Below are 19,160 nucleotides of genomic sequence, written 5' to 3'. Positions count from 1 at the left end.
GACCCTCGAATTGTGAGAATTAGAAATAATCCTGACTACTGGGTTGCCACACTGTTAGATCCCCGGTACAAAAGTAAATTTGCAGAAATTATTCCTGCCATAGAAAGGGATGCACGCATGCAGGAGTATCAGCAGAGACTGTTGCAGAATCTTACATGTGCTTTTCCACAAAATACCAGTGGTGCACGTAGTGAATCTCACAGTTCCAACTTGCCAACCGTGGGACCGTCAAGTGTTCAGCACTCAAACAGTAACAGAACCACAGTATCTGCTGGTAACATCAATTTTGCGGAATCATTTCACCACTTTTTTAGCCCATCCTTTGCAAAGCCACAGGAGACAAGAAGTCTGACACATAGTCAACGCCTAGAGACGATGGTACAGGAGTATCTCCAAGTAAACATTGAAGCCATGACTGTGTCACTGGACCCTTGCTCTTTTTGGGCTTCCAATCTGGATAAATGGCCGGAGCTAGCCACTTACGCCTTGTCATGCCCCGCAGCCAGCGTTCTGTCTGAACGTGTGTTCAGCGCTGCTGGTGGTGTGCTGACAGATAAGCGCACGCGGCTCTCCACTGATAATGTAGACAGACTCACGTTCATAAAGATGAACAAATCATGGATCCGAAACGACTTTTCTACCCCTGTGTCATCCTGGGGAGAGTAAAAGCTTGATGATTGGTTAAAATCACCCTACCAACCGTTTTAAGCTTTCAAATTACTAATCATGTTTATCTGTATCTTGGCTGGAAAATAATTTGGGCTTTGTAGCAGTGTGCAGCACTGATTCTATTAGGCCATCTATAATAAGCTCCACCAGATTTAAAATTACTAATCTTGTTTATCTGTATCTTGACTGGAAAATAATTTGGGCTTTGTAGCAGTGTGCAGCACTGATCCTATTAGGCCATCTATACTAAAGCTTCACCAGATTTAAAATTAATAATAATTTTTAGCTGCATCTAGCCCGGAAAATAATTTTGGGGCTCCGAGATGCGCAAGACACATAAGTGCCTTCTTGCTGCACTACCTGCAGCATGACCCTCATATTGTCAGAATTCGAAGTAATCATGACTACTGGGTTGCCACACTCTTAGATCCCCCAAACTTTTCGATCAACCTTTTCATTTTAATAAAGACAAAAAAAATGGTCATTTTTGAAATTATAAGCATTAGCAGGTTATTAGAAACTGAAATCAAACAGTTTTCAACTCAAAACTTTATTCTAGGTGATGTTACATTTTCACATAGGACCCCTTGTTCGAAAGGAGCTTCTGAACTCTCTCGTCCATTGAATTTGTCAGGTTTTGGATGGTTTCTGCTTCAATTGTTTTGCATGAGGACAGAATACCCTCCCAGAGCTGTTGCTTAGATGTGAACTGCCTCCCGCCATCATAGACACTCCTTTTAATGATGCTCCAAAGGTTCTGAATGGGGTAGAGGTCAGGGGAGCATGGGGGTCACACCATACGTTTGTCCCCTTTTATGCCCATTATCAGCCAGAGATGCAGATGTTTTATGTGCAGCATGAGATGGTGCATTATCATGCAAAAAAATGATCTTGCTGTGAAATACACGGTTCTTCTTCTTGAACCATGGCAGGAAGTGCTGTTTGAGAAAATCCACATACATTATGGAGTTCATCTTTAGCGCCTTCTGGGATCCTAAAGGGGCCGACAATCTCTCTCCCCATGATTCCAAAACATTACTCCACCTCCTGTTTGTTGGCGCTGTAGCCGTGTTTGCGTGGGGTGTCCATCAACCAGCCATCCTCCACTCCATTCATCTGGACCATCGAGCGCTGCATGGCACTCATCCGTGAACAAAACAGTTTTGAAATCAGTCTTCATGTAATGTTTGGCCCACTGGAGCCGTTTCTGCTTGTATGAAGTGGATAGAGGAGGTCGACAGGATGGCGTATGCACAGCTGCAAACCTCTGAAGGACCCTGCATCTTGTTGTTCGGGGGACGTTGGAGGCACCAGCAGCTTCAAAAACTTGTCTGCTGCTATGACAAGGCTTTTTTGCCGCTGCTCTTTCAACCTGATGTAATTGCCTGTAGGAAAGAGTCCTCAATTTGCCCTTATTAGCATGCACACGTGTGTACTGTGAATCAGCTACATACTTCTTGATTGCCAAGACACTTCATCCTGATCATCGCACAATGTTGATTGTAGTCATGCCTTGACCTAAACACTCCACAATTTGTTGCTTCTCAGCAGCCGACACATCCTTTTTCTTTCCCATTTTGGCAGAAAATGTAGGCTGCTTAATAATGTGAGACAGCCTTCTTAAGTAGTCTTGCCTTTCATTGGACACACCTGCCAAACTAATTAGCACAGGTGTCTGCAATTGCTTACAGTGATATAAAGAGCCCTGACACACATCACCATCAATGAGTTTAACTGACAAACAAACAAATTCTTCCCTTATCACTCCTAAACACTTTTTGCATAATAATTTGGAACACAGTGTACATGTGCTTTTCCACAAAACACCAGTGGTTCACGTAGTGAATCTTACAGTTCTAACTTGCCAACAGTGGTCTGTATGGAGTTGTTCAATAAAGGGCCCAAAATTAAGATAACATAGATGGGAGAGGTCTCCATGAATAGGAATTCCTAAGTATTTGATACCCTGTGAGGGCCAGGCAAAGGGAAAGTTGGACTGGATGGAATCCTATATGGATTTGGGGAGGGAGACATCGAGGGCCTCAGACTTCGCTGCATTGATTTTAAAATTTGACCATGTAACAAAGTGATCTATTTCAGCCATAACAGCATGGATGGATATATGTGATTGAGTGATATATACTAGGACATCATCAGCAAATAGAGAGCACTTGTACTCGGTGCCTCCCACCTCAATCCACCTAATATTGGGGTTATGGAGAATTGATGAGAGCAGGTGCTCCGTCACTAGGATGTATAAGAGAGGGGACAGAGAACATCCCTGCCTTGTCCCATTGGTGATTGTGAAAGGTGATGAAAATGTTCTGACACGCCCCCTGGGCCTTGGGACACCCGGAGCCGGACCCTTTTTGGTGGATGCTGGTGGTTGTAGTCTCCGTGGCGGCGCCCGGTTCCGTGGCTCAGGGCGGTCAAACCAGTGGCGGAACTATTTATGTGGTTTTGATGTTTAAATGTCCGACTACGCCACCCGTGGATTGCGGTCAGAGTGAACCGCCGCTCCAGGGCAGACCGCTGAGGCTGGTGTTGTGGGTGCAGCAGAGCGTAGCATAACTCCCCACGGGAGGAGTATAGCCTCAGGGCAGTGTATGCGGAGGATGGGGGTGATGGTGCAGGGCAGCAGCAGTAATGACACGGAGTCAGTGATGCAGTCCAGGGCCTTTACTCACAGTTCTTATTATCCAGACCACGTCTGCAGGTAACGGCTGACCACGTCGTACTGTGCTCACCAGATGAGGGGCTCAGACAACTCCCAGATAACTTTGGAGCGCTTCACAGGACCCCCTTTGTGTGTCCTTTGTCTGGCCTTTCTTACCAACCCTTCTGTCCGGCTGCCTCGGGCCTCCTCTTGGTAAACTTGGCGCCAGTTTCCCTGACCCTATGTGGTGCCTTCCTAGCGGGTGTAGCGAGGGGCTGGGCCACATAAAATGTCACAGCCTCCTGTTTCTAGCTGAGGGTCGTTTCCTGCCTCCACTAGTTTCGGGGACCGGTCTCCCCCTTTGGCCTGACCCCTCCACGCAGGTGGATTCGGGCGTGCGGTGGCGACTCGCCCGTCCGCACCCCTGGGATCCCTTCGTTCCTCGTTCCTGGAGCCTTCTCCGCTCCTCTTCCTTCCTTCTCCCTCTTCCAGGCCTGGGCCTCTGTTACTAGGCCCACCTCCGAAGCAGAGCTCATGCAGAGCCCCTGATCCCTGCCACTTCTGCTCAGACTTCTCTGCACTGAACTAAGATGGTGCCCACCTTTTATACTCCCTTCTCAATGCACCCAGGAACTGCTTCCTCCCTGCTCCTGCACTACAGGGTTCCCCTTCCTCAGTGTTCCCTCCCCCCACTCCAGCCAGGGACAGGGACTGCCGTGCCCATCTCAGGGGCATATTGGTCGCCCTGCCCCACGGCAATGTGGTGTAATGCATGCAGGTGTCGGGTCCTGATCCACACTACATCCTTACCTGAGAGTGAGATATCACACCTCTGGGTGAGGTGCAATACCTCTGTAGCAACCGAGCCCTCAGGGTGCTACAGTTCCATTTATCTTCAGCCTAGGTGACGTATTGCGATACAGGGCCGTGATTTTGGCTATAAAAGGGTCCCCTAGACCCCTACCCCAAGCTTTTTAAGAGAATCATATATGGTGTGCCAGGAGACTCTATGGAATGCTTTCTCAGCATCCAACGAGAGTATCTAATTACAAATTTTTAACTGCATCTAGCCCAGGAAATACTTTGTGCCTAGTAGCAGTGTCTGCTAGTCAGCGGATTATCCCGGCTGTTAAGCAAGCTACACCACCTGTAGTTTGGACACTTCATTTTTTCAAAGGAAATGCTTCGGGACCACGGGATACTCAGTGAAGAGCATCAGGAGGCACCCCAAGGCATAGGGGCTGGGACTGGCAGTAGGATGCCTTGCGGTGGACAGCCGAGCTCGATCCTTATAAAAGCTTTTTAACTGCAGCAGCTTTAGTGGACGCTACTGGAGCTGGAATTACGCGGCTGCTGGCATGAGACTTGCCCTCCAATAGATCCTTGTAAAAGGATTTAAAGTGTATTCATTCAAATTAGAGATACAATTTAAATTAAAAAGCTTAGAGCTGCCTCCACCACACGGGGGCTCGCTCGACCCACCAGCGGACAGGCACCAGTATTGGGAGAGGGGGGCTGGCCGTCAGGGTTCACCGCGGCTCTGGCACAAACCCGGCGACGCGGAGGTGGCACAGGCAGGAGCGGACTGAACGTGTCGGCTTCTCACTTTTTGGATTTTAGAAGGGCATGACATGCCTATATCTGTGTCTCCGCCTCCTTTTACTCCTCCACCTCTTTTCTTTTCTCATGACTATATGTACTTGTCACTTTTCCATGTGTTAGTTGTGTCTTCTGAGCAGTTTGTCAGCTTTTGGACACCTTTGAAGGTGTTTTCTATGTGTTTCTATGTGTTTTTGTTTGCCTGCCATTGGTTTTAACGGTGTTCGAAGGTGTTCGGCGAACACACGGGTGTTCGACGAACCGAACTCGAACACTACGGGGGTGGCTCAACACTAATCATGGGGTCATTTAAATGAAACTGTATTGAGGCTCAGTGGATAATACTCTGAGGTTGTGGCGTTAGGGTCTTAGGTTTGAATCCAGCCAGTGACAACATCTGCACAGAGTTTGTATGATCTGGTCATTAGCTTAGGTTTCTTCTGAATACTCTGGTTTACCCCGATGCTCCAAAGGCATACTAATAGATGAGTGTTGGTCATTCACATGTATGAGAGTGGAAGAATAATCAGCACCCTATAGTAATTGTATTGTGTTTTGTTGATGCATTTCTCAACGGTTGCATTGATTTAATAAGTGTACTGTGAAAACTATTGTTAGATGTAGGTGTTTTGGTAATGAAAGGGTTAGCAATTAGTGGGAAGTTCGGGGTGGAGCTCAAGCTATATAAGGGTCTGTTGAGGCCTAGAACATCAGAGTGCCTGTAGTTACAGCACAAGTGAACATCAGTTAGACAGAATGCAAGTTCTATCAACCAGGAATCCTGGTGGCAGAAGCATTATCCCCGAATGGGAGCATAGTTGGGAACCATGGTGATACAGAACTATTAGAAGTCCTAAGACTGCTGTGGGTTAGACAAGGTCACCTGTATACAGTGGTGGATTACCAATAGCACCCTAGTGTGAAAGATTTAGAGAAGGAATTCTATTTCTTGCCTCATAGGAGCATCTAGAAAAATAGCAGCTGAAGAATCGTATTGAGGAAAAAATGTAAACTATCATGTACAGTATAACCATCTGTATGAAAACTCAAGTCCAAGTGTGAATACCATTCAATGTGATGTCAGTTATCTGTTATGTTCTTTCAAGTTTATTTACCTCAGTAAAAAAACGTTCTGTTGTTAACTATAGTGGCCTCTCCTGCTTCCTTGTTCATCCCTCCACTGCTCTATATCACAGGCCATTGCCACCGGCCCTCAACGGAGCAGTACCATTAGTGTGATAGGAAGTATTGCCACCATTTGATGTGTTTCACAGGTATTAACGGTTTACACATCACATTCGGCCAAATGAAACCTTACACACATAGAACAGCTGTCAGCCGAATGCTCGCTCATCCTACAGCTTTCTCTCCTCCTGAATCCCATATACACATGAATGTTTGGCTTAGCCAAGCGTTCATATGTTTTTAATAGGGAAATAGAGTAAGCTTCATCCAGATAGTTCAGTGGTGGCTTATTTCACGGAAAGCAAAAGGACCGTGAATTAAAACTCAAATTGGTCTACCTTTATCTTCCCTAAAAGCCCCCATCAGTGTTGAGCGAACGTGCTCGGATAATGTGTTATCCGAGTATCTTCGGCGTGCTCTGCTAATTTAACTCCCTGCGGCTGCATGTTTTGCGGCTGTAGAGAGACTCAACACATGTGGAGATTATCTGTTTGTTAGGTAATCCGAGCACGTTCGCTCAACACTACCCCCATACATATTAGACTGTCAGCCTATCCTCCTACATAAGTGCTTTGGGCCACCTTTATACCAATATGTATAGGGGTCTTAATTGTAAAATGTAGACTGTGAAGACAGGGATAGATGTGAATGATGACAATACAGAGCTTCTCGTACAGAGCTGCAGAATATGTTAGCGCTACAAAAATTAATAAAAATAAATCAAATATCACATATATTGGGTTTGAGTGGCACAAGAAACAAAAAAGGTACAAAAAATCTACACTAACATATTTAACTTTTAATTTTAGATTTCGACTCTCCTAGAAGTTTTAAAATTATCAAGCAGGCACAATGCACTTGTGGTCAAAAAGTTTTGAGACTGACACATTCTGGTTTTCACAAAGTTTGCTGCGCCAGTGTTTTCAGATCTTTAAGTCAGATATTTCTGTAGTTACTGAAGTACAATTAAAAGCATTTCATAAGTCTTTAAATGTTTATTGAGAAACATTTACCGTATATGCTAGTGTTCAAGCCGACTTTTTCAGCACATTTTTCAGGCGCAAAAATCCCCCCTCAGCTTATACTCAAGTATATACTTCTCAAGTATATATAATTCCGGCTGTGGAAGGTGTGTGTGGGGGGGGGGTGCGGCGGTGGAAAAGTGGGGCACAGGCAGTAGCTGGCTGCTGCAGCTACTACATGCACCAGCTGCTAAATAAAATGTATATTCACTCTTCTCCATGCCCATGGGAGTGGAGAAGAGTGAATATTCATTTTCTTTAATAGCATACACTGTCAGTCTCAGCCGTTGGCTTCCTGCTGCTGCTCAGCGATCCTCTGGGACCGCTATTAGAGAGTACGAATATTCACTCTTCTCCACTCCCATGGGCGTGGAGAAAAGTGAATATTCATTCTCTTTAGTAGCGGGCACACAGGATCGCTGAGCCGCAGCAGGAGCTGCGGCCACTGCTGACACTGCGCACTATTAATGAAAATGCATATTCACTCCTCTCCACGCCCATAGTCTCGACGTGGAGAAGAGTGAGTATCCCCGCAGCTCACCTCAGCGTCTGAGGGCGCATGGCAGTGATGTAATGCGCTGCTCAGATGCTGATATCAGCTGCTGGCAGACAGGATGCAGCGCTGGAGCAGAGGGGCAGAAGGTGAGTAGAAGTCTGTTTTTCATGCGTGCAGTGATGGGAGGCCATGCATACCAGGATTTGGGAGGAGGGGGCCATGCATACCAGGATTTGGGAGGAGGGGGCCATGCATACCAGGATTGGGGAGGAGGGGGCCATGCATACCAGGATTGGGGAGGAGGGGGCCATGCATACCAGGATTGGGGATGAGGGGGCCATGCATACCAGGATTGGGCATGAGGTAGCCATGCATACCAGGATTGGGGATGAGGGGGCCATGCATGCCAGGATTGGGGATGAGGGGGCAATGCTTACCAGGATGGGGAAACTTACCACTACTTGTTGCATTTCCCACCCTAGACTTATACTCGAGTCAATAAGTTATCCCAGTTTTTTATGATAAAATTAGGTGCCTCGGCTTATATTCGGGTTGACTTATACTCGAGTATATACGGTAACTGACATGTTCAAAAATATGTTGATTCAAGGGACAACACATTTATGCCATATGTGCAAGTATCTGACACTATCGATCAATGAGACAATGTCCAGAAAATCACATTTTTTTTGTTTTGTGATAATAATCATCTTATATCATTTTAGCTGTATTGTGAAAATGTATTGTTATAATTTTATTATTACTATTCCTGTGTCTTATTTGTATTGTGTACATTTTTTACAAAAAAATGTTTAGTCACTCTGCATTGCTTGCATTTAATAGAATATTGTACATTTGCTGCCAACCCATTTGTACCATATTACACTGCTATGCCCTTCTTCCCATGCCAACAGCTGCCAGTCATCCACTCTACACACAAACATACAACTCTTACCTCCTAATAAAGTTGACGTCTTTTCACAAAAATGTAACTCAAGGAATTTGATAAAGCGACTAGATGAGCTATTAAGTGTTGTTCTGGCATGACCAAAGAATTCTAAAATTGTATTTACCTGTAAATTAAAAATCAGATTATTTCATCATAAATCTACAATTAAGTGTAAATTTCAAGAAAGGCAAAGGATCTAAAAAAAACACACAGTAATCATCAAACCAAATTAACTTGCAGATTTACAATTTCATAAGATTCCTTTAAACTTTTCCAGTTTTGACCTAGCTATTTATGCAACACAAACTAAACCAAACTGCATTGCCAAAGATCTGCACAGGAAGAGCTCCTTACGGTACATTGAGACATAATAAATATGATATTATTATTGTTTATTATTATAGCGCCATTTATTCGATGGCGCTTTACATGTGAACAGCGGTATACAAAATAAAAAACAAGTACAATAATCTTAGACCACAGAAGTCACTGACTGGTACAGGAAGACCCTGCAGGCGAGGGCTTATATATATATATATATATATATATATATATATATATATATATATTAGTACAGACCAAAAGTTTGGGCACACCTTCTCATTTAAAGATTTTTCTGTATTTTCATGACTTTGAAAATGTTATATTCACACTGAAGGCATCAAAACTACGAATTAACACATGTGTAATTATATACTTAACAAAAAAGTGTGAAACAACTGAAAATATGTCTTATATTCTAGGTTCTTCAAAGTAGCCACCTTTTGCTTTGATGACTGCTTTGCACACTCTTGGCATTCTCTTTATGAGCTTCAAGAGGTAGTCACCAGAAATGGTTTTCACTTCACAGGTGTGCCCTGTTAGGTTTAATAAGTGGGATTTCTTGGCTTATAAACGGGGTTGGGACCATCAGTTGTGTTGTGCAGAAGTCGGGTGGATACACAGCTGATAGTCCTACTAAATAGACTGTCAAAATTTGTATTATGGCAAGAAAAAAGCAGCTAAGTAAAGAAAAATGAGTGGCCATCATTACTTTAAGAAATGAAGGTCACTCAGTCCGAAAAATTGGGAAAACTTTGAAAGTGTCCCCAAGTGCAGTTGCAAAAACCATCAAGCGCTACAAAGAAACTGGCTCACATGAGGACCGCCCCAGGAAAGGAAGACCAAGAGTCACCTCTGCTTCTGAGGATAAGATTATCGGAGTCACAAGCCTCAAAAATCGCAGGTTAACAGCAGCTCAGATTAGAGACCAGGTCAATGCCACACAGAGTTCTAGCAGCAGACACATATCTACAACAACTGTTAAGAGAAGACTTTGTGCAGCAGGCCTTCATGGTAAAATAGCTGCTAGGAAACCACTGCTAAGGACAGGCAACAAGCAGAAGAGACTTGTTTGGGCTAAAGAACACAAGGAATGGACATTAGACCAGTGGAAATCTGTGCTTTGGTCTGATGAGTCCAAATTTGAGATCTTTGGTTCCAACCACCGTGTCTTTGTGCAGCGCAGAAAAGGTGAACGGATGAATGCTACATGCCTGGTTTCCACCGTGAAGCATGGAGGAGGAGGTGTGATGGTGTGGGGGTGCTTTGCTGTTGACACTGTTGGGGATTTATTCAAAATTGAAGGCATATTGAACCAGCATGGCTACCACAGCATCTTGCAGCGGCATGCTATTCCATCCAGTTTGCATTTAGTTGGACCATTTATTTTTCAACAGGACAATAACCCCAAACACACCTCCAGGCTGTGTAAGGGCTATTTGACCAAGAAGGAGAGTGATGGGGTGCTACGCCAGATGATCTGGCCTCCACAGTCACCAGACCTGAACCCAATCGAGATGGCTTGGGGTGAGCTGGACCGCAGAGTGAAGGCAAAGGGGGCAACAAGTGCTAAGCATCTCTGGGAATTCCTTCAAGATTATTGGAAAAGCATTTCCAGTGACTACCTCTTGAAGCTCATCAAGAGAATGCCAAAAGTGTGCAAAGCAGTCATCAAAGCAAAAGGTGGCTACTTTGAAGAACCTAGAATATAAGACATATTTTCAGTTGTTTCACACTTTTTTGTTAAGTATATAATTCCACATGTGTTAATTCATGGTTTTGATGCCTTCGGTGTGAATGTACAATTTTCAAAGTCATGAAAATACAGAAAAATCTTTAAATGAGAAGGTGTGTCCAAACTTTTGGTCTGTACTGTATACAGCTTACTTCTCCCAGCACCTACTTCCATCAGTACATGGTACGAGAGCTAAAATAGACAGTGTGGCAGTGAGTTTCTAAGGAAAGTTCTGCCCTCTGACCCTTCCCCAAATTTTGACATGGTTGCCAACTTCATGTTTGATTTTTCCTGGCAACTTATTAAAAAATCAAAAAATCATGGAAGCCAACATTTTTACAAACATATCAGTAAACCTTCATGAGTCATAAAGATTATAATGGATATAGGAATACAGCTCAGAATACTAATATTGAGCATGTACTACAAGCTATAATATTATGATAATTACAAATCTCAATCATCTATAAAAGATCCTCCAGTTTCAAAAAAATCACTGACGCATCAGTGAAAGATAGTCCCCCATTTTGTGGACTGTCCAGGAAATTGTGGATGACCAGAAACCCATAATGTCAGTCTTTCACAATAAGAACTTGTTTAAAATTACTGAATTTTCTCCACAATACTAATTTAATGCTAATTGTATTCCAACTAAATTCATATGAAAAATAGAAACCCAAAAAAAATAAAAAAGTTACATTTTTGGTCCGGTTTTATCTTTACAAATGTCAAAGGGTTAAAAGGCAGTGGCCAAAACAACAGTTTTTTTTTTTCTAATTTTGTGGTTTCAGCCTCAGAAAGCACAAATTGATTTCCACTTAAGTGTACATGTTTAGAGAAGAGCCAGGGGGCCAGGTCGGCCACAGGTTAGGCAAACTATCAATTCTGTTGAGATGTAAGAACTAGATTTCAGATTGCCGTGAGAAGTCACTGTTTTGCTATGAGACAAAAGCATATGTTCTTTCAGGAAGGATCAAGTGCCTATTTGCCTTTCTCAAGTTACATCTGATGAAATTTGAGTAAAACATATTTTGTGATATATAGATAGTAATATATGTAGAATGACTAGTGCAACCGACAAGAGCAACTAAGTTGAACTCCCACGCTGAGATTTTCCTGCACAAATTTTTGCACCTGAAAATAAGTTCCTTTGATCTGGATGAGAATATTTCAGATGAAAGCGGCAGATGCAAAACTTTCGGCTACAAAATTAGCAACAAATATGCATCGTGTTGTACAGTTGAAACCAGAAGTTCACATACACTATATAAAAAGACACATATGCATGTTTTTCTCAATATCTGACATGAAATCAGAATAAACATTTCCCGTTTTAGGTCAATTAGGATTACCATAATTTTTAATATTTGCCAAATGGCAGAATAATGAGAGAGAGAGAATGTTTTAAGGTGTTTTTATTACTTACTGCAAAGTCAAAAGTTTACATACACTAAGATGGCTATGCCTTTAAACAATTCTGGACTGCCCATATGATGTCATGTATTTGGAAGCTTCTGATAGGGTTTTTGAGAACATCTGATTTAATTAGAGACTCACCTGTGGATGTATTTTAATGCACACCTGAAACACACTGCTTCTTTGTGTAGCATCATGGGAAAGTCTAAAGAAATCAGCCAAGATATCAGTAAGAGAATTGTGGACTGCCTCCCAACGTACCCAAGTGAGTAGCACCCCTACAATACCTATAAGGCTCAATTTATACCCTGACTATGGGGCATTGTCAACGTATCGAGACAAAATATCTGTTGTTATAAATGGTGACATGGTCATACACTATAATAGCAATTATCAATTTTTGCATAAGTTTGACCAGTATCCTTTAGTCTCAATGGTATATACAACTGTATATTAAAAAAAGGATGGAATAATAATTTTTTCTTAAAAGGCTTGTTTGGCCTTAGGGTACAAGTCTTCAGGCACTCTATGTGAGCAGTGGGAGGATTGTGCCAGGGCGGGTTGTTCAATCAGCTGTGGAAGCCAGCAATCGACGTCACTGCCCGGTGTATGGTGAATGCAGGAGATACCTGGTTATTACTATTAGATCCCCATGTCCCCCCATACCTTCAGATCATCGGTGTGTATTTTTCGCTTGCCTATTTTAAGTCTTTGAAAATAAAGGAACTTATATTTTATATACAACCTTGGATCATTTCTCCATCTCATGCAATTTGCATACATGCGGTCAAGTGACAACTAGACATGCGTGGCCTCGCTGAATACAAGTGTATTGAGCAAGGCTGGATGCGTCTAGCGTCTAGTCAGAATGTGGCCAAAAGTATGCAAATCGCATACTTGTGGTCACATGACAGCCCTGTCCCGCTGGCACCGGAGAAAACCTCACAGCACGCAGTGGAACTGTATATCTATCTAGGAATTTAAAATCACTGATCACATATTTACATTTTATTGAAGGTTAACATAATATAATACATAGCATCAAAGTGATTACTTACATGTTTAATCTTCAAATGCAGAGAATTTTTCCTGGCACTACACCTGAGGGCCAAGTGTTTAATAATATGTTTGCACGCCTCTGTCTTGCCAGAGCCACTTTCACCACTAGGAACAATATAGAAAAAACATGATTAAGATACTTAAACAGTAAATTTGTATTATCCTGTAATTCAATTATAAAACCTAGATTTAGATATTGTAGGTTTCATTTTTTTACCATGACTTGTCAGCTATCCTGACATCTTACATTCTGAAGCATTTTTCTTTACGACTGTAATGAGCTATTTCTCTGTTGTCCCTCCCAAAAATGTGTAAATAATTTGACAGATGGGAGGGACTATTACCCATGTGAAAGGGGTGTGTCTCTAGAGTCTCATACTGTCTGTCCTGATTGGACTGTATTAGAATGTATACGCCCCCACCATCACTACTGCAAACTAATAACACCCAGTTTTCAATTTATTTGGAAATTTTCAAGAGAAATAACAGAGAAACAGTACAATAAAAAAATTCAATAATAGATGCTCAAAAAATGTTATTTCATGGGGAATACAAGTATTTACTAAAACAGACGCGGAGAAGAGACGGGCAGTTTTTGAAGTGTTTTTCAGCTCATTCATTTTTATTGCAAGTCAGTTTTAATATGATAAAATAAAAATAACAGGAGTGTACTTCTCTAAAAAAATATCTTTCATTGCTCCTGTGTCAATGGTTTCACAGTCCATCATCTGTTTTTATTTTCCAGGCTCCAATAACGACACATCTCTTTATGTATCCATTGAAGCAAATCAATGGTCACATTGGTGATATCACATCTAAAGCCAGTGATTGCCTTTCATGGTCACGTGTTGAGGTGACATATCACCACTGGAAAAAAAAAATAACCAGGGAATAGTAGAACAAAGTATGGAAAAAGTGAGTGCAAGTTTGCCACATCGACCCACAGAGACTCTATGACTCTATAGGCCTCTGTCCAATCTCTATGTATTGCTATGTGCCAATCCCCAGGTATATCGTTATAAACATACTGTTCGGAAACTTAGATTGTGAGTAGTGTTGAGCGAATTTGTTCGGCATTTCAAATTGGTGTTCGGGGTTCCGACTTCTTAGCGCCAAAAAATCGGCTCCGTCTCTGATTTGCCACGCTGTCAGATGACATCTGCGTGACAGCATGGCAAGTCAGGGATGTTCATGAGCGGAGCCAATTTTTTTGGGGCGAACAAGTAGGAACCCCGAACACTAACACGAATTTGAAATGCCGAACAAATTCGCTTGTGAGCCCCAGTGGGGACAGTGACAATGATGTCTGTGTATCACTGTGGAATTCATGGAGCTATATAAGTGAGTATAATAATAATAATTCTAATAGTTATATATCAGATCTGTTTTTGATATTATTCCAAATGTCTGTTCCTTTAAAAATGGACAAAACAGAATGTCTCACCGAAATAAACTTAGCCTAAAGTTGTTGAAATGTACTCAGCTAATTTTTGTAACTAAATATCTTCATTTCTAGCCTGTATGGTACAACACACATCAATCTAACATTTCATGGACCTATACAGCCACCTAGTGGCAAATAACAATAGTTACAGAAAAAACATCATTTGCAAACAGCCATTATAAATTGAATAGGCTTTATAATAGCAAATGCTCTTATTTAACATAGAAACTGCAAAAAAAAAAAAAAACAAGAAAAAATCCCTATGTTATTATGTGCAACATTTATTTCTACTGCAAAAATAGCCTCATGTGATTGAATCAGAATATGAGCTTGTAAGTTTTAATCTGTTTTCATAATAATAGCCATTCAAGTCAAGCTGTAAGGTAATGCAGAGTATGTTCACCTAAAAAGCACACTGTTTAAAATACTCCCCAATATATAGTTTTACTTGGCTTGGTTTCATACTATGAAATAATTTTGCTTTAAAGGGTCCACCATCTAATGACACCTCAAACCCTCCTCTAATAATATCCAGTTCAAGATGTAAATTTGTGGCCATTAGCTAGTCAAGATCTATAATATTTGAGATGCATGATAATATTATAGGATCTATAACTAAGACTAAAAATTATTATTCATGTCTTCAGCTGTTGAATATATTTTGAGATGAGGATAATATTTATTTTTGAAGAAACATTCTAGCTTTTAACTTTTCATTTTTTTTTACTAGAGATGGGATATATGAAGACTTAGTGGAACACATTTTGATACCACAATCAACACATTAAATTAATAGGTCTCAACATTTCAAGAAGAACTAATGCAAATAGCCTCATCTGAAAAGAAGAGCACTTGAACTCTAGCTCCACCACTTGAATGTAGATATTCTAAAAGTCAATATTGACTCTTTAATGAGCTTTGCCATATGATTTAAGACAAGAAGGCAAACCAGAAACTCCATTTGTAGACACATGTTTCGGGGGGAGTGCCCCTCCTCAGTGCAAAGCAGTAGGTCTGATTTGGCTGGGTGAAAGGCTTCTGACTGGTGGTCTAGGAGGGAACACTTTTCATTGTGGAAAGTGCCAAGCCGGGGTAATATAGACATATAGGCCATGCATACTCCTCTGGGAATTTCAATATGCAAATAGCCCCTTCAGAGAGGAAGAGCACTTGAACTCTGGCACCACCTCTTAGATGTAGCAATCCTAAAGAGGAGGGGAAAATACCCTGAAACACTTGTCTGCGAATCGAGTTTCTGGTTTGGCTTCTTAACATAAGTCATGTGACAAGGCTCGTTAAAGGGTTGATATTGACTTTTAAGATTGCTACATCCAAGAGGTGTCACTAGAGTTCCAGTCCTATTCCTGAAGAAGCTATTTGCCTATTTAAATTCTCAGAGAAGAACCCATTCTTCCTTCACATACCATTGAAGGCAAGTGCTAAATCACGTATTATATTGTGTGTAAAAAGGAAATGAGCAGCATAGAAGTCAAATATCAAAATGAGTTAAGGATGCATAAAATTGCATGAAATATTACATTTTGCTGGGCATTGATATGGAATTTTTGGTGGATTTCTGGCTCTCATAGACTTACATTGAGTAGTGACTTCCGGCTCACCCAGCAAACACGGCAGCGATCTGGCAGGTGACAATCTGCTGGAGACCAACCAGAGCGGCGCCAATAAAAGATGAAGATGGCAGCTGGTAAGTACAAGTAAGTACGAGACTAGGGGCAGTTAACTTAGATTAGATGCACCACTCCAGCGCTGCATTAAAAAAAAACTGTGGAGTGGTGGTTCAAATAAAATGGAACACAGCAACTTATTTTGACATTGCAGTGCATATGTTCATTCTTTTTGTCATTTTTTAGAGCTTTTTCAGGCAGGTTTCAGGTGAAGTGGAATCTGACTGAAAAAAGATGTTGTGTGAGCATACTTTTAGTCAGGCTAATCCATCAGGCTTTATTTATCTGATGGGAGCCTCTGTCAAGTTGTTATGCATTGGCAATTTGCAAAGCAAAGCAGGCTGTACCACTGGGCACCACAAAAAATGTATACCATGTCTTTGCCCTTTTCCTACAACAAAACTCTAAAGTTAATGTATGCCGCCATATGCTTGTATTGAAGGGGCTGACACTTATGCTTCAAAGCATGGGCAGGATCAGTGCAGGGGACAGTAAAGTCTGACATCTGAGCTTGCCAATGCCTGGTGTAGACTCAGGCCATGTGCCCACTTAGAGTTTTTGTAGCATTTTTACGGCTGCGAAAACGCCACAAAAACGCTTGTAAAACAGTCTGCCATGCAAATCAATGTGAATTCGGATGTGCTGTGCACATGATGCGCTAATTTGCGCGCCGAATTCGCATTGCGTTGCAAAACGCAGCATGACCATTTCTACCACGATTACGCTGAAAATTCGCGGCCATTGAGGAACATTGAAACGCAGCAAACCCGCAGGTATATGTGGATTTGCTGCATTTCAATTAAATTCAATGGCCGCAAATTTTCAGCGTAATCGCGGTGTGTGTGGTACCCGGGAGGAAGAGGAGACTACAACTCCTCTTCATCCCGGCTACCACGCGGTGAAAAAAAGAAATTAAAAAGTTAAAAATAAACAAAACCTGTATATTCACCTCTCCGGCGGCCCCCGGTCTGCTCCCAGCCACGTCCTCTCTCCTTGGCGTCCTGCGGTGTACTGTCAGGACCTGCGGTGACGTCATTTAGTCACCTGATTGTCACGCGACCGCTGACATCAGCGGTCAGGTGATGGTCGCGTGACCATCAGCTGACTAAATGACGTCACCGCAGGTCCTGACAGTACACTGCGGGACGCCGAAGAGAGAGGATCGCAGGATCGCCGCCGGGAGGAGACCGGACAGGTGAGTATACAGGTTTTTTTTTTATTTTTAACGTTTTAATTCTCTTTTTTTTTTTACTATAGATGCTGCATTTAAAGCATCAGTTGTTCACACATTATAAATCCATGCCGGTTGCATGGATTTATATTGTGTGACCAACTTGTCAAGCACTTTTCCAAGTGATGCTCAAAATCGCTTGGAAAACTGCTTGAAAAAACGCATGCGAAAACGCATGTAAAAACGCTGAAAAAACGCTTCTCTCTGGCAGAAAAAATGCATGTAAATCTGCATGCGTTTTTTTCTGCCAGAGAGAGGCAAAAACGCTCTGCATCAAATCTGCTACGTGGGCACATAGCCTGACTCTGCCGTTGCTGTGAAGCGCTAGCCACTTCAATTGGCAAGTACTGCGATAAACTTTCTAATGAGAAGCAGTATATTGCAGTGCTTGTCAGCTGAAGCGGCTGGATTTCCAAAGAAATGGCAGAATCAGTGCAGAGGACAAGGAAGACTGTAATCTGAGCATGCGTACTCTGACACCCTGCCAATCATTGACATCAATGACAGACTCTTCTCATCTCCTCTAATGCCGGTGCCCCGATCAGAAGTAACAGACAGAAAGTAGTACCTTCATGTCAAAAAATATTATGTGACCCACACCGAGATATGCTCATAGAAGCAGCACTGGTAATGAAAGTTAATCAGAAAAGCCATTATTAAGAAGAGTTACGACTAGTGTTGAGCATTCTGATACTGAAATATCGGGTATCGGCCGATATTCGCGGTATCGGAATTCCGATACTTAATTCCGATACTTTTGCAATATCGTATACCGGAATCGGAAGTTCCCATAATGCAATGAGCCATTTTCATTTTATTCAGCCAATGAGGATCCTAAGAAGTGTGGGCACATCCTGTTAGGCATGTAGGCATCTTAACTAATGGCATGGCTGTGATTGGCTGCTGAAATGATGTCATGATGCACTATAAAAGCCACCGCCATTTTGAGCTCACTCTGCTGTGAATTCAGTTAGGGATAGGATGCTGTTGTTCTGAGGGACAGTTTTAGCTACCTATTTGGTCTATTCTGCTTTACCCAAGCTACTTTATAAATCGCTGTGCCTTGCAGTGCTAGTGCACAGTTCTCTGTGCTGTTCACCGCTTTCTGCAAGGTCTCTGTGTGTGAGTGCAGCTCACCCTGTAGTGTGTGCTTCAACCACGTCTGGTTATAGTGCACTCAGTGTGTGTCACTGCCTCATACATTGTCCTTTTTTGCCAATTCATAATTTTTCCTGATATCTCCTATTAGTGTAGTGGTTCCATCCGTATTCAGCTAAATTGGTTCCAAACACACTATATAGGAGTAGATAGAGAATTTTTTTTGGTCTTGCAGCGCTAGTGCACAGTGCTCTGCATCTGTACTGTTCACCGCTGTCTGCAAGGTCTGGTGTGTGAGTGCAGCTCACCCTGTAGTGTGTGCTTCAACCACGTCTGGTTGTAGTGCACTCAGTGTGTGTCACTGCCTCATACATTGTCCTTTTTTTCCAATTCATAATTTTTCCTGATATCTCCTATTAGTGTGGTGGTTCCATCCGTATTCAGCTAAATTGGTTCCAAACACACTATATAGGAGTAGATAGAGAAATTTTTTTGGCCTTGCAGCGCTAGTGCACAGTGCTCTGCATCTGTACTGTTCACCGCTGTCTGCAAGGTCTGGTGTGTGAGTGCAGCTCACCCTGTAGTGTGTGCTTCA

At 42.3% G+C, this 19,160-nt stretch overlaps 1 protein-coding gene across 4 annotated transcripts in view; it reads right to left on the bottom strand.

Moving 5' to 3' along the window:
- MYO16 (myosin XVI) overlaps positions 1 to 19,160 on the bottom strand; it is a 904,557-nt gene that overhangs the window by 479,123 nt on the left and 406,274 nt on the right. For all 4 annotated transcript variants that reach the window (XM_073664248.1, XM_073664251.1, XM_073664257.1 and 1 more), the window contains exons 14-15: positions 13,107 to 13,212; positions 8,583 to 8,700 (exon numbers count right to left, since the gene is read on the bottom strand). In XM_073664248.1, coding sequence (XP_073520349.1) covers positions 8,583 to 8,700; positions 13,107 to 13,212 — 224 coding nt within the window. The remainder of the gene's footprint in view (positions 1 to 8,582; positions 8,701 to 13,106; positions 13,213 to 19,160) is intronic.

The sequence above is a fragment of the Phyllobates terribilis genome, unplaced genomic scaffold, assembly GCF_046119375.1.
Source record: "Phyllobates terribilis strain yellow unplaced genomic scaffold, ASM4611937v1 Scaffold_2__4_contigs__length_985480577, whole genome shotgun sequence".
Classification (NCBI taxonomy): Eukaryota; Metazoa; Chordata; class Amphibia; order Anura; family Dendrobatidae; genus Phyllobates; species Phyllobates terribilis.
The sequence above is the reverse complement of the archived record's forward strand: the minus strand, read 5'-3'. Positions and strand labels throughout refer to the sequence as shown.